The sequence below is a fragment of the Lutra lutra genome, chromosome 4 (assembly GCF_902655055.1).
Source record: "Lutra lutra chromosome 4, mLutLut1.2, whole genome shotgun sequence".
NCBI lineage: Eukaryota > Metazoa > Chordata > Mammalia > Carnivora > Mustelidae > Lutra > Lutra lutra.
Window position 1 is genome coordinate 156574940 of NC_062281.1, and position 14913 is coordinate 156589852.

General features: G+C 36.1%; 1 protein-coding gene across 1 annotated transcript in view; it reads left to right on the top strand.

Moving 5' to 3' along the window:
* The window catches only part of EPS15 (epidermal growth factor receptor pathway substrate 15), a 143973-nt gene extending 129060 nt beyond the window's left edge, over positions 1-14913 (top strand). The window contains 4 exon segments of the mRNA XM_047725085.1: positions 4850-4926; positions 6267-6429; positions 10266-10459; positions 12448-14913. Coding sequence (XP_047581041.1) covers positions 4850-4926; positions 6267-6429; positions 10266-10459; positions 12448-12594 — 581 coding nt within the window. The 3' untranslated portion in view covers positions 12595-14913.

Genomic DNA, 14913 nt, shown 5'->3' on the forward strand with positions numbered 1-14913 from the left:
CTGCAGTAACTTCTTCCTAGAAACGTTGCCAAAGGCAAGGGAAGAAAGGGCAAAAATGAACTATTAGGACTTCATCAAGATCAAAAGCTTTTGCAAACAAAGGAAACAGTCAACAAAATTAAAAGACAGCCGACAGAATGGGAGAAGATAATTTGCAAATGACGTATCAGATAAGGGCTAGTATCTAAAATCTATAAAGAACTTATCAAACTCAACACCCAGAGAACAAATAATCCGATCAAGAAATGGGCAGAAGACAAGAACAGACATTTCTGCAAAGAAGACATCCACATGGCCAACCAAACACATGAAAAAGTGCTCCACATCACTCGGCATCAGGGAGATACAAATTAAAACCACATTGAGATACTACCTCACACCAACCAGAATGGCCAAAATTAACAAGTCCGGAAATGACAGATGTTGGCAAGGATGTGGAGAAAGGGGAACCCTCCAGCACTGTTGGTAGGAATGCAAGCTGGTGCAGCCACTCTGGAAAACAGTATGGAGGTTCCTCAAAAAGGAAAATAGTTTTCCTTTTTGGAAAAGTTGAGAATAGAGCTACCTTACGACCCAGCAATTGCACTACTGGGTATTTACCCCAAAGATATAAATGTAGTGATCTGAAGGGGCACGTGCACCCAAATGTTTATAGCAACAATGTCCACAATAGCCAAACTATGGAATACTATGCAGCCGTCAAAAGAAATTAGATCTTGCCATTTGCAACGACATGGATAGAGCTAGAGGGTGTTATGCTGAGTGAAGTTAAGTTGATCAGAGAAAGACAGTTACTGTATGATCTCTCTGGTGTAAGGGATTTGAGAGGCAAGGCAGGGGGCTGTGGGGCTAGGGAAGGAAAAAAAAACGAGATGGGATCGAGAGGGAGACAAACCATAAGAGACTCTTAATCTCACAAAACAAACTGAGGGTCGCTGGGGTTTGGGGGGGGTAGGGATAGGGTGGCTAGGTTATGGACATTGGGGAGGGTGTGTGCTATGGTGAGTGCTGTGAAATATATAAGCCTGATGATTCATAGACCTGTACCCCTGGGGCAAAAATATATGTTAATAAAAATAATTAAAAAGAAAAAAATGATAAATCGCTCCTGCTTCTGAAATTTAGTGATTATGATAAAGAGAAGGACATCAGATATTTTTAATACTTTGACTCACAGTAGGGTATTTTTAGCATTTTTATTCTTTGTGAGTAGACACGTTGCAGACTAAAAAAAAAAAATACCAAAGAAAGCAAATGCGAGTTACGCAGTTTCTACATATACTTTATTTTGTCTTGTAAAAGTTATTTTTCTTCTTCATTATAGATGAGATTAGTTCTGGTGCCAGAAGATTTTTTGCTTGGATTATATTACTAACTTTACTAACTTCTAACTGAGGAAATGCAGAATCTTTCCAACTCTTAATTAAAGCTTTATAACGTCCTGAGGATTCAGAGGGGAACTTGTGGTCTCCCCAGAGCATCTTTGACTCTAGAGGTAGTAAAATGCCAAGCAGGTCTTCATTTTTATAGGCAGTGACTCTGGCTAAGCATGCAGATCTTCATATGTTTTATTATTCTTAGCCTCTGCCTTCTTTCATGTTTCTTCCCTAATTTTCTCTATTTCCACAAACCATAGGCCATGATTGTCCCTTCGAGGCCACTTATTTTTTGCCTGGAAAAATGTGTGTGCATGAGCAGGTGTGTATTTGTTTTATTTGTGTATAGTGTGTCTATTTCTCTCTCTTCTCTCACCTCCTTTCTGTCCATAAGAAAGTAAAACCCTTTTTGGAAAGTGTTCTTGGCCTCTTTCATGTAAACCTAGCTCTTGCTTTTCCTTTACTCTCTTTGAACTTTAATACTTCCTGTATAGCAGTTGTATACATATGTATCACTGAGGTAAGCTATGAGTTCCTTGAAGGTAGGTGTTGTGTCTTACTCTCCTCTAAATCCCTAGTACCTAGCCTTGATGTTTAGTAAATGTGAGTAGATGAGTGGGTCAGTGGGTGAGTGAGTGAATGGGAGTGAATGGGAGACCAGCTTGAGAAAATGGATTCTTTATTAATGACCAGTGCCTCAGATTATTGATGAGTATCTTTTAAAGGTTTTCTGTGAGTTTGAACTTGATTATCTGATGGCTTATGAATAGGTCATGGAGAAAAAAAACTTTCTTTCCTTTCCCAGGATTTTCTGGTTAGATACTTGTTCTTGGTTATTATCTGTGAGCCTTAAAACTGGTTTCCCTTATTCCTTGTTGGTCATCTGGTTATGCTAAGAAGTATTATGATATCTGTTTGGAAGATCCTTAATAAGCAGACAGCTTATGTCCACCTTTTCTCTCAATATTTTCAAAGAATATGAGCATATCCTATTTACCAGACCATTTTTTGGCCTTTGAAGATACAGTAGTGAACAAAGCAAAGTTCTTGTCTTTATAGGGTTTATATGGGAAAGATAAGCAGTAAACAAATATGTAATATGTCAAGTACTGATGAAGGCTATGAATTAAATCAGGTTAAGGGGATAAAAAGTAATATGCCTAAAATGTGGCTTTAAAGGAAAAAAATACCAGGAAAACTGTTAAAGAGGCATGCTAAAAAATTGATTAGAGTTATTTCTGACAGTGAAATTACAGATGATTTTTTAAATTATGCTTTTATCTAATTTTCTGAAGTCTTCATTGCCTTTATTCTTGGGGAGGAGAGGGTGCCAGTGAGATCACATTTGCTTTAAAACCTTATTCTGATGGTGCATAGTCCCTTGTGATCAAAAGGAAGAAAGCCGTCTACTGATTCCTCTCTGAATATTTCTGGAAGTCCTCAGCACATGGTCTGGAAAAGTTCATACTCGGTGAGTCCTTCCAGTCTCTGGACAGGCCTCTACTTTTTATCAGTATGGTCAGTATCTGAGGAGGTTGTTGCCAAAGTCTTAATTCCCCAATTTGGGCAAAAGTGCTTTGTCATTTATTCAGGACACATTTCCCAGTGTTTGTACTGGTGCTGAATAAGTAATTTATTCTGATGAAGAAAGTGTAGAAAAGCTCCAGTAAAAGTACAAGTAGCATATTCTTTGTATATAAATGTCATGTATTTCATTAATGTCTTTCATAGTGTATACTTCACAGTATTTCAGTCAAACTTGACCTAACTCAACACTGTTGCCATGAGTGTTATGACTTACTGTAAGAGTGGTGGCAGAGAAAAAGCATGAAGCAGAATTTTTAGTTCCCTCCTGTGAAAGGAGCAAATTCCTCTTCCCTCAGCACCTTTCTGCCAGTCAGGAGAGCATCTGTACCCTGGCTGGACCTCAGCACAGAGCAGGAGAAAGGAAGGAAAGCCTGAAATAACACCCATGACTAGGCTGTGGGAATTAGATATGTAGTTATAAAAAAGCATCTTTTATGGCTAAAGCTGTAGAATTTCCTGTAACTCTGGACTTTTCAACATTCTCTTCAGGCTCAGAGTTGTTGGTCTATCTCTAAAGGACTAATTTTCATTATGTTTTCTCGTAGCCTCTTTACCTGCTTCCTCCACCTCATGACTGTCTCGGTGACAGAGCAAGCAAAACTAATATATACCTTCTTGCCCCTCTTCAGTTTATGTCCCTGGTATACTGATTTTTAGAGGTAAAGGCACACTTTACATATTTAAATGGGTATATGGGCACACTTTTGTTTTAAAACTGGTTTGATGTAAAGATGAAGATTTGAAGAACAAGGAAAAATTTTCAGTTCCTCTTTGTTCTTTCTGACCCTATCTCTTGCAGTTCTCTTTCCCTTTCTTCCTTTGTTTCTTTCTATTTTCCTATATCAAGTAACAATTCCTATAAACATTCTTTGTTTGTTGGTAGCCTTTATGCCTGAATAGGTGAAACCTATCTCAAAATAGACCCGTTCATTCCAGCCAAAAATGTTAATCCATTTGGTAAGTGCAGCGTGATAGAAAAGATAACTTCTCTTGTCCGGAGCAGGTTAAAAAATTATTTTTGCATCTACTGTACCTTCTGCCTGGAATATCTTTATCTTCCCCACCTGGATCTATTCCTTATTTAAAAGACCTAGCTCAAATGGAGTAGTTTCTTTGATACTTTTTCTGATTCTCCCAGTTAGTGAGTCCTACCTACTACAGAGTTTTCGTACCTTTCTAATAGCACATTTAAGATTGTTTTATTATTTTTTAACATGTGTCTCATTAGAGTCTGAAATTTTGGGTGTGGGAACTGTATTTCTTATTTTCTCAGCTCTGATATTCAAGAAATGTTTTTGACTGTTCTTCTTGGATAAGCCTTACTCAGTGTTTTTAAGGACTTCACAATCTAATGGTGGTGATATATCAATCGCAGATAACCATAGTACAAACTAGAATGCAGTTACTGCCACAAAGAAGAAAGAAATCACTTCTTGCTGTGGGAATTAGAGGTTTTCCCAGGCTTTGTGGATGAAGTGGAATTTAAAATGCACCCTGAAGGATAAGTGTGAAATGTGGAGTTAATGGAATCTACCTTTTCTTACTTCCTGATGACTTTATTAGAAATAGTTTCAGTGCAGGGGAACAATGTTATTTGACATATATTCCAAAGCCTTAAACCTAGAGTTAATTTTCTCATTTTTATCTGAAATAATTAATCATTTGATTTATACAAAAGAATGTAAAAGAACGTATTGTGTATGTGTGTCGCGGGTGGCTAAGTATCAATTTGTTCACGGATCTTCATGGATTTAAGTCATAAATTCAGGAACTGATATTTAGGATTAGATCCTTTTCATCTGTCTGAATGTTACCAACCAAAAAAGGACATGAAATTTTGATGTATTTCTGTCCTATGTTGCATAGATTTTCTTTATTCATTTTAGCCACAGATCCCTTTGCTTCTGTTTTTGGAAGTGAATCATTTGAAGATGGATTCGCTGACTTCAGCACATTGTCAAAGGTAACCTGCAGTGATTAGTGGAAAGATGAAATATTCTGTGTTTCCACCAGTGGAGCAACCCTTCCTTCCAATTATATAACCCTTTCACAGACTTCTCAACTTGATGTCATTGTTGATTTCAGATAGAAATGATAGAAAAGATGTAATTAAAGTAGATATATTTCTATACATAAAGACTATGGTGATGGTACAGGTCATTATAATTTTCTACTGACAGGTTAGCTCAACAACTTAATTTTAAGAGTCGTCTGCCTTTTTTAAACATATTTCTTCCAGTTGAACTAATTTATCCTCTGTTGACTATCTGGGTCAGTAGATGTAAAATTTGGGCATTCATGCCAGCTTCTCTGCATTGATTACTTCATTTTATGTTCTGAGGCTGTTAGGGTTAGTGTTAAGATTATTAATACACGTAGTCAATCTCTATATGCCCGCTATCTAATTTCCAGTGTAGCTGTAGGATTGATTTAGACCAAAAGAGTAAAATTAGAGTATATGTGAAATTATCTATGTCATCTGTTCTCAGCTGGATGTTATTTCCCCCTCCACCTTTGCCCTCTGTTATTTGGCATTGTCTAAAGACATTTTTGGTTGTCACAACTGGGAAAGGGGGCTATTCATATCTAGTAGATAGAGACCGGGGGTGCTATTAAACATCCTACAGCACAGTATCCAGCTCCCCACAACACAGAATTATGTCCAGCCCACAAAGTAACTAATGCTATAGAGAAACACTGGCCTAAGATCTAAAATCATGATTTCTGATTCATTATAGAAAAGTGAGTCTTTCATTATTAGAAAGGCAGAGTCTTCAGACCCACGTTAAGACTTGTTATTCCATGGGATTAATTTGCTTTTAAAAATTGACTTTTTTTCACGTTGTCTTCAATACTTTCAAGACGCCATTTTCTTTGTCATTAGTATTAAATCTTTCCTATATTTAAGTGAATTGAGAAGTGTGAAATCAGTATTTTTTTTCTTTATCATATGGATCAGATACTCATTTGAAGAAAAACATATAGTCCCTTTAAAATGGATCTCAGGTGGTTTTGTATTGCCTAAGGCTTGAAAAACTTTTAATCCAGAGTTGACTTGTTTTGGTATGATCTGTTGCTTTTAATAAGTAGTGATGTTATAATCACTACTCATATGGAACAGTTTTTTAAAAAATTTCTCCCTTTTGGCCCCAAATACAAAGGTTAACATGTCAGTGCTCTCAGAATTGAAATAAATAAAGCTGCATAATACTGAAGATTATTGTTCTAAATGTTACACAACCATACATACTTTGGTTGGTATAATTTATATAACTATGTATACACATTTCTTTTCAAACAAAGGTCAACAACGAAGATCCTTTTAGTTCAGCCACATCGAGCTCTGTCAACAATGTGGTCATTAAAAAAAATGTGCTTGAGGACACATCGGTCAGAAGTGAAGATGTACCCCCAGCATTGCCCCCAAAGATTGGAACTCCAACAAGACCCTGCCCACCACCACCTGGTATGAGAGTTGGTATCTTTCCTAAATCAACTGAGATGCTTTTTCTCTTTCTGAAGAATACTGGTGTGAGCCTTACAGACTTAAAGGGCTTTAAACAAAACAAGCCAAAAACATGGCAGAAGTCTGCTATGGTCATCTGTTCTGACAGTACAGAATAATAGACATGTGTCTAAAAGACCAGCATGAGTAACGTGAACCCCTTTTCTGGCAAGAGCTCATTTCTTTTTAAATCATTTTGGAGAGGCAGTAAATGGAAAGAGGACAGTATCAGTGAAATGGCTTGCTTTCTGGAAACTCTTTGATTACCATTTACACACAGTTTCCTTCACTTTGTTGCTTTAATTAAGTTAATTTCTGTAAGAAAAGATTAATTTGAAGTCCCATTCTTTTCCTGACTAAGGTGAAGTCTTCCTTAAATCCTTCATTGTGAAAATATGTGGCCTTTTTGGTATCCAGAATTCAGCAACAGAGCAATTTAAAAGAAAGTATTTTTCTTGAAGGAAAATAATATTTTACTTCACTTAATAAGAGACTCCTTTATTTTTTTAAAGTCTTTTTTTTTTTTTTTTTTTTGGTCTAGGAACAAATTCTTTTTTTTTCCCCCCTAAAGATTATTTTTTTATTTATTTGACAGAGAGAGAGAGAGAGAGAGATCACAAGTAGGCAGAGAGGCAGGCAGAGAGAGAAGGGGAAGCAGGCTCCCCGCTGAGTAGAGAGCCCGATGCGGGGCTCGATCTCAGGACCCTGAGATCGTGACCTGAGCTGAAGGCAGAGGCTTAACCCACTGAGCCACCCAGGTGCCCCTGGTCTAGGAACAACTTCTTAATGTTTTTAGTGTCTTGCTTTTAACAAAGGTATTAAAGTTCATGAGAAGTGGCTAACAAGGCAATTCCCTGAGTAGAGATAGTGCTGCTAGGCTGTTACCTGAGAAGATACATCTGGTACATGGTTATTTTAATAATAATCTGTCATTCCTGGTAAATTTTTAGGCACAGTAGTTATGGACTTTTATGCTTGCCTTTCATAATAACCTCCCTGTGGTATTTCTTGGGCAGATAATTTTTCTCTTTTTTTACATAAAGTATACAATTGTTAATACTGAATTATCTTTTGAAAAATCAGGTAAACAAATTAAGTGACTTCTATCTTTTAAGGAAAAGTAGCCTATATCATATATTGCTGGAGGCTAAGGTTGTCAGAATATATTAAAAAACAAATGTGCCAACAATCATTCCAACTAAAAAATGGACAGAAGACACGAATGGACTTTTCTCAAAAAACATACATGCTGAGTGAAATAAGTCAAACAGAGAGTTAATTATCACATGGTTTCACTTACTTGTGGAGCATAAGGAAAAACATGGAGGACACTGGGAGATGGAGTGGAGAAGTGAATTGGGGGAGATCGGAGGGAAAGACAAACCATGAGAGACTGTGGACTCTGAGAAACAAACTGAGGGCTTTGGAAGGGAGGGGTGAGCCTGGCAGTAGGTACTATGGAGGGCACATATTGCATGGAGCACTGGCTATGGTGCATAAACAATGAATGCTAGAACTCTGAAAAGAAATAAAATAAATTGGAGGAAAAAAAGCGTACAAATGAACAACAGACACATGAAAAGATACTCAATGTTACTTATCATCAGGGAAATGCAAATCAAAACTACAATGAAATAATACCTCACACCTGTCAGAATGGCTGAAATTAAAAACACAAGAAAAAACAAGTGTTGGTGAGGTTATAGGGAAAAAGGAACCCTCATACACTGGTGGTGAGAATGCAGATTCATTGGCCACAGTGGTGTGGCCAGTCTGGAAGACAGTATGGAGTTTCCTCAGAAATTTAAAAATAGAACTATCCTAGGATCCAGCAATCTCACTACTGGGTATTTACCCAAAGAATACAAAAACATTAATTCAAAGAGATACATGTACCCGATGTTTATAGCAGCATTATTTACAATAGCCAAATTGCGAAAGTAACCCAGGTAAGTGTCCCTCAGTTGATGAATGGGGAAAGATGAATGGCGTGTGTGTGCACAGAATGGAATATTACTTGGCCTTAAAAAAGAGTGAGATCTTGCCATTTACAATAACGAGGTTGTATCTAGAGAGTATAAGGCTAAGTGAAATAAGTCAGAGAAAGATGAATACTATATGATTCCACTCATGTGGAAATTAAGAAACAAAACAAATGGAGAAAGAAAGAAACAAACAAACCAAACGAAAAAACAGACCTTTAACTATAGAAAATAAACTGATGGCTACCAGAAGGGAGGTGAGTGGGGGATGGGTGAAATAGATGAAAGGTATTAAGAGTTACACTTACATGTTGAGCCCTGAGTAATGTACAGAATTGTTGAATCACTATATCATACATCTGGAGCTAATATAACACTGTATGTTAATTATACTGGCATTAAATTTTTTAAAAAATGAATCCGTTTGCTCATTTAAGTTCTATACCTGTGTGGTGACAATAGCAAAGTTATTTTATAATCCTAAGTAAAATAATATACTGGTGCATTGACTAAGTCTAAGGATCTTCATCAAAGTGAGTATATGTAACTATAGAAGTATTAAGGAAAAAAGGATGATTTGTCAGAGAAAGCACTGGACTGGGAGCTTAAAGACATGGGTGCTAATTCTGGATGTCCTCAGACTAGCTCTGTGATCTTGAGTGTGTAATTTAATATGTCTGGGACTCAGCTATCTGAGCTGTTAGATGGTGGCAGTAACTCTTAATTTTGCCTACCTTCCCAGGAATGTTGGAAAAATCCAATGAGATATGAGATATGAACATTTTTTTAAAAGATTTTATTTATTTATTTGCCAGAGAACACAAGTAGGCAGAGCAGTAGACAGAGGGAGAGGGAGAAGCAGGCTCCCTGCTGAGCAGGGAGCCTGATGTGGGGCTCAATCCCAGGACCCTGGCTGGGATCATGACCTGAGTCAAGGGCAGCTGCTTAACCGACTGAGCCACCCAGGTGCCCTGAGATATGAACAACTTTTATAAGCTGCTACACTCATGGAAAGACTATTAACGATTGCTATTACCAGTTTAACACATTTTAGGAAAAATGCATATTTGAAAATATATTAACACCTATATTAATCATTTCCTCTTGAGAAGTACTAAGTTTAAGACTTTAAATTTGGAGAACTTGTTTGAAAATGGTGGTGAGTTCATCAACGATACACTATTATTTGGTCAAAGATGAGTTTATCCACACCCACAAAGATTTAGGCCCCAGACTTCAAAACATTCTCTTTATTCTTCAATTTGAAATACTGTAGATGGCAAAAGTAGGTAAGGCTTTCCAGGGTAATTCTTAATCGTGTTCCCAGGTATTATATACAGATCTAGAGAAAAAAATCAGAAGAATATGGTCATTTTTCAAAGGTCATTTGCCCTTACTGCCACTAGTGGACAGCTGTATTGGGCTGAGGTTACAACAGCAGAGGCCATTTTTGTCTTTATTTTTTGTCTTCCTCCTCCTGTTTGATCCTTTCCTTTCTTCCCTCTCTTTGGGAACACACTGCTTTGGGGAAGACAAGGTTTACAGTCTGGGCAAAAAGATGATTCCTGGCCCATTCCCTTCCCCTTTTTCCCCATTTAGGTACATAGAGCTGGAATGTATTTCAGAGGTTGTGTGTGAAAAATTTGAGGACAGACTATGGGTGTAGTCATTTAAGACCATACTAAGAGTGTATATTTTAGGCACTTAACCTCCATTCCTCCACCCCCCAGTTCTTTAATGCTCTCTGTGTTCATCTTCTTGTGTGTTTGTTTGCCGTATTTGCTTGTTGAGTTAATTGTAATGATTTTGATCCAGGGAAAAGACCCATCAACAAATTGGATTCTTCTGATCCTTTTAAACTGAATGATCCATTTCAGCCTTTCCCAGACAATGATAGCCCCAGAGAAAAAGATCCTGATATGTTTTGTGATTCATTCACTTCTACTACTACTACCACTACCACTACCAATAAAGAGGCTGACCCAAGCAATTTTGCTAACTTCAGTGCTGTAAGTACTGTGAATGGGTTGTTTGGGGGAAATATCTTTCCATTTACAGTTTAAAGAGTTTTCAGTGATTACTTTGGAGTCTGCCACATTTGCATCATTTCAACTAAATTTACCAACATACTAAAAATGATCTATATTCCTTCCCCAAACAAAATTCTGTTTGATTCTGTTTTGATGGTTCTAACATTGTTCCATTGCACAAATAATTTTAGTAGTCTTACTTGTGGTATATACCAGTTGTTTTTGCAAACCTTTCTCTTAGTCTTGGTAAACAATATAAATAAAATTTGCAAATTGTTTTGGATGATGGTCCATTAGAGAGTCATTGCTGTCTGCCCACTTGAGGAATAATGGCAATAATGAGCTTGTGTATTTGTAATTGTGTTTGTGTGTTTGTGTATAGTTTTGATGGTTTCTGGAGACCTGTCAGCAACTATTATATGGGGAGATAAAGCCAGGGATTCTTTGACTAGAAAGCGAAACTCTGGTTTTCATATAGTAGCGTTTTAAAAATGTAAATGTCGATTTCATGAAGTAAATACAGTTGTCAAGAGCTAAACAGTCTTTAATTATTTGGACAGTTCTAATCATATTTACTCTGCATTCTCCCAGAGCTGACTAAAATAGGCACACCCGTAAAAACAATGGAAAGATGCTGTGATGACACATAGATAGGGCCAAAAGAGCACAGAAATGGGGAAACCAACTACGAACGTGTCACTCTGGAGCGACATAATGCAGCGATATATATCTCATCATTATTTAGATAAAAAATGAAGTTATTTATTGCTTTCATTTTTTTTCTAGCTTTTGAGTCTGTACTCTAAGTTCCATTCTTATGAATATGACAAAGGAGAATAGGAATCAGTATTTTGAATGTGGGAAAATGGAGTGTCAGAATTATACTGACTTAACTTTTGTTAGCTAGAGTTTGAGTTATTTCAAGCAAGAATCCAAAATTGCTTCCTTGGGTGATTATAATCCTCTTAATATAAAATAACCTTCTGGCTGTGGCACTTAATATCTTAAATATTATTTTAGCAAGTCAAATCTCATTGGCATAAGTCTTGAACTATAGCAGAGGCATTTTGCTTATTTCATACTTCAGAATTTCAGCATGGTATAACATAAAGCAACTCATAATAAAAATGCCTGCCTGCCTTATGAAAGTTTTGTTAAGTATTGTAAGTTTTAAAGTCCCTCTAATTCACTAGGGGAAAAACTACCATTTTCAAAAAGCTTGACAGTTTTTTAAATTTCATCCCTTTGTGTTATTTCTTGGTATGACAGAACTTCAAACCAAGTAAAATTTTTTTATTTAGTATCTCTCGATGTTGCTGTTTTACGTGGACAAAAATATTTCCCTGACCTAATGTTAAGGTTTAAGTTTTTATTAGCGTTAAGTGTATGGTTTTATTTAGATCAAGTCAAAAAGTTCTCAGTGCCTGCAGAAACCTTTACAATGCATTAAAAAATAATTTGATCCACATCTTGTTTATTATACCCGGTACTACTTGTTTTATGTTTAGCAAAATCAGCATATTCTTTGCTACATAATTTTTCTGTACCTGAGAGCAAGGATAAGGTAGGAAATCACCGGTGGGATTAAGTTGAAATGATTGATCATGTGAGGATGCTCCTGAAGTTGAAGTAATAAATGTTTTGCATTAGATTAAAAGGCTAACCCTCCCATTTGTAAATATCCTAATTCACCTTAAGTATTTCTACTTTTTAAAAGTGGTTCAATGTTTAGTTTTATAAACGTTCTATCAGTAGACTGCAATAATTTTTCAAATTAAACCACATTTAATAACTGGTAAAACTAAATGTGTTTTCAGGGAAAAAAAAATTAACAAGTAACAAGGCTATTCCCAAAGTCCTATAGGTGAAACAAGTAGTGAATGTTCTTTGTAATGACTGTTTTCCTTCTTTTCTTTTTGTTTTACTCATTAACCTACTTACTTGTTCATCCGTCTTTTAAATAACAGTATCCCTCTGAAGAAGATATGATTGAATGGGCCAAGAGGGAAAGTGAGAGAGAGGAAGAGCAGAGGCTTGCCCGACTAAATCAGCAAGAGCAGGAAGACTTAGAACTGGCTATTGCACTCAGCAAGTCGGAGATATCAGAAGCATGAAGAATTCTCCTGTCCTTTGTCAACCATACAATATTCTTCTTCCTAAATACTGGAGCTCTTTACAGTGTGTATCAAAACTACCTATGAGCATGGGAATACAAAAGGTTTGAGATTCCTGTAAATGTGACAAAAGTTTGTTTTTTGGGTTTTTTTGTTTGTTTGTTTCTTACTCCGTTTCAGATTTGTCTTCCTGCCCTCCGTCCAACCCTGGCCCCTATAAAAGCAGTAACCCAGTCAGATGACTTCACCTAGGCTCCTGTTCTGATGTGCATTTACTGTGAGCTTTTGCCTGCCTATGCTACTTTTACTTGTAAAGCTAGAGTACCCAAGCTTCTGTCTTCTGGAATATAGAGAAATAGTTCATCCCTATGCTACCTGTGTTCTGTAGTTAATCTGATGATAGCTGGTGGGTTTCTTAAAGTTTGCAGTATTCTTTAATTTGAATGGTTGAGGGAGGGGAAGGGAAAGAACATCCTATTTCTTTTAGCAAATTGGCTAGTTTAAAGCATATGTTTGTATTTCCTTATAGTTAAAATACTGTTCAGTTTTTTTATAGATAAGAAAAAATGCTTTGCATAAATTGACTCCACTGTTGAAGGGATGCTTTAAGTTTGAACCATTATAGCTTCAGACTCAATCTTTTCCTAAATAAAAATGTTAAAGCCTCATGTGTGAAATATATTTTTAAAAAAATGTCTGTGGATTTAAAGAATTTTAGATGAACAGATAGCTGTCCATAATTTTGAGTGCTAGACAGTGGAGAATATGTATCACTTAACATATACCTAGCAGAGTAAGGTAAGCAAAAATCTAACATGGCAGCCATTCTGCCATTGCTATGGCACTGTCCCCTTTAGTTCATGGTAGGTTTATTTTTGTACTTTGCAGAAGAAATTTTAGCATGTGAGAACTGGAAGGTACTTTAAACTTTTGTATATATATATTTTTGTTTTCTTTAATGAAGGCTCACTTACTTGAAATGTAAAAACTTTCACTGAATACAAATGGGAAAAGTGACATGTATTAAATCATATTAATTGCTTTTTGTCCATCTTTGTGGTTTAAAATAGTTTATTCTCTTCCTGGTTTTTGCCTAGAAAATTGGTGGGCTAGCAAGAAAATCTTGTTGTTGTTGTTGTTGTTTAATTGAGAGAGAAGAGACCTATCAAATTCTCAAAGTTCTTCATGTGTTAAAAGTCTATCTCCTGTGAAACTGAGCTAGCAGGCAAGCTGAATTTGAAATAGACTGTGATGTATAGGCTATAAACTGTGGAATAACCTTAGTTTTCTTTTAACGTCAGTTACTGACTTAGGTAATGTATTGAATACCAAGATAAAGAAAAATGCACCTACAAACTAATTAAAAGTCTTTGTGATCACCAAGTCAAGGTGGTATTGATCTGCGTTAATCAGAGTAACTTACTGCCTAGCCTATGAATAAATTCCAAAATATCTAATTCATTTAATCTTGAAATGGTGCTTTTTTTCTCTCTCCACACACAGTTGGACTGCTGCAGTTTAAAGCAAACTTAACATCATGTTCTTGCACAGCTAACTTTTTTCTACTTTTATAAATTGAAACATTTCAGCATAAAAGTCATACATATGAAGCAAGGGCTGAATCATAATCATAAGGCTTTAATTTTGATAAACTAATCCAGTGGCTTATGGATAGACTGCTAAAAGTTAATTGAGAAGGTAGTGTTGGGAGCTGTGATAGGTAGTCATTTTGGGTTTTTTTTTTTCCCTTCCTCTTACACTTCAGGATAAAGGTAAGTTGACTTGAATGGACTTCTTTTGCACTGGGAAAATGAACAGATGTTTGAAATGCTTTTAAAATATTTTTTTTTAATTAAAAAAACACTCTGGAAAATATTAAATATCTGTAACTTATAAACACCCACCTTCAATGTAATAAGTGTACCCTAATCTTATGTATGTTTAACTGGATTACACAGATTCTTATCTTTTGTTAAAATATGTATACTCAGTGGACCAATATAATATTAAAGTATGTATATATTACATAAATCTCTTTCTCCATGCTCACTTGTGTAGGATGAGTGTTTTAGAGTCCTTTGTGATTACATTTTACTTTGTTGACTCTGGCTGCAGAGCCTATGCTTTCAAAGGACAGACGAGTATTCCTGAGAGCTCAGTGGCACTACTCACAAAGTTTTAATCGCCTTCTACATCCTTGTTCAAGTTTTGTTGGGCTCTCTTTATAGAATTTTCTGTTTCAAACTTCTAAATTATAGCCTGTAATTATGAGAACAATAAACTTTAAGTAATAATAAAGCATACTATCCATACATTCTA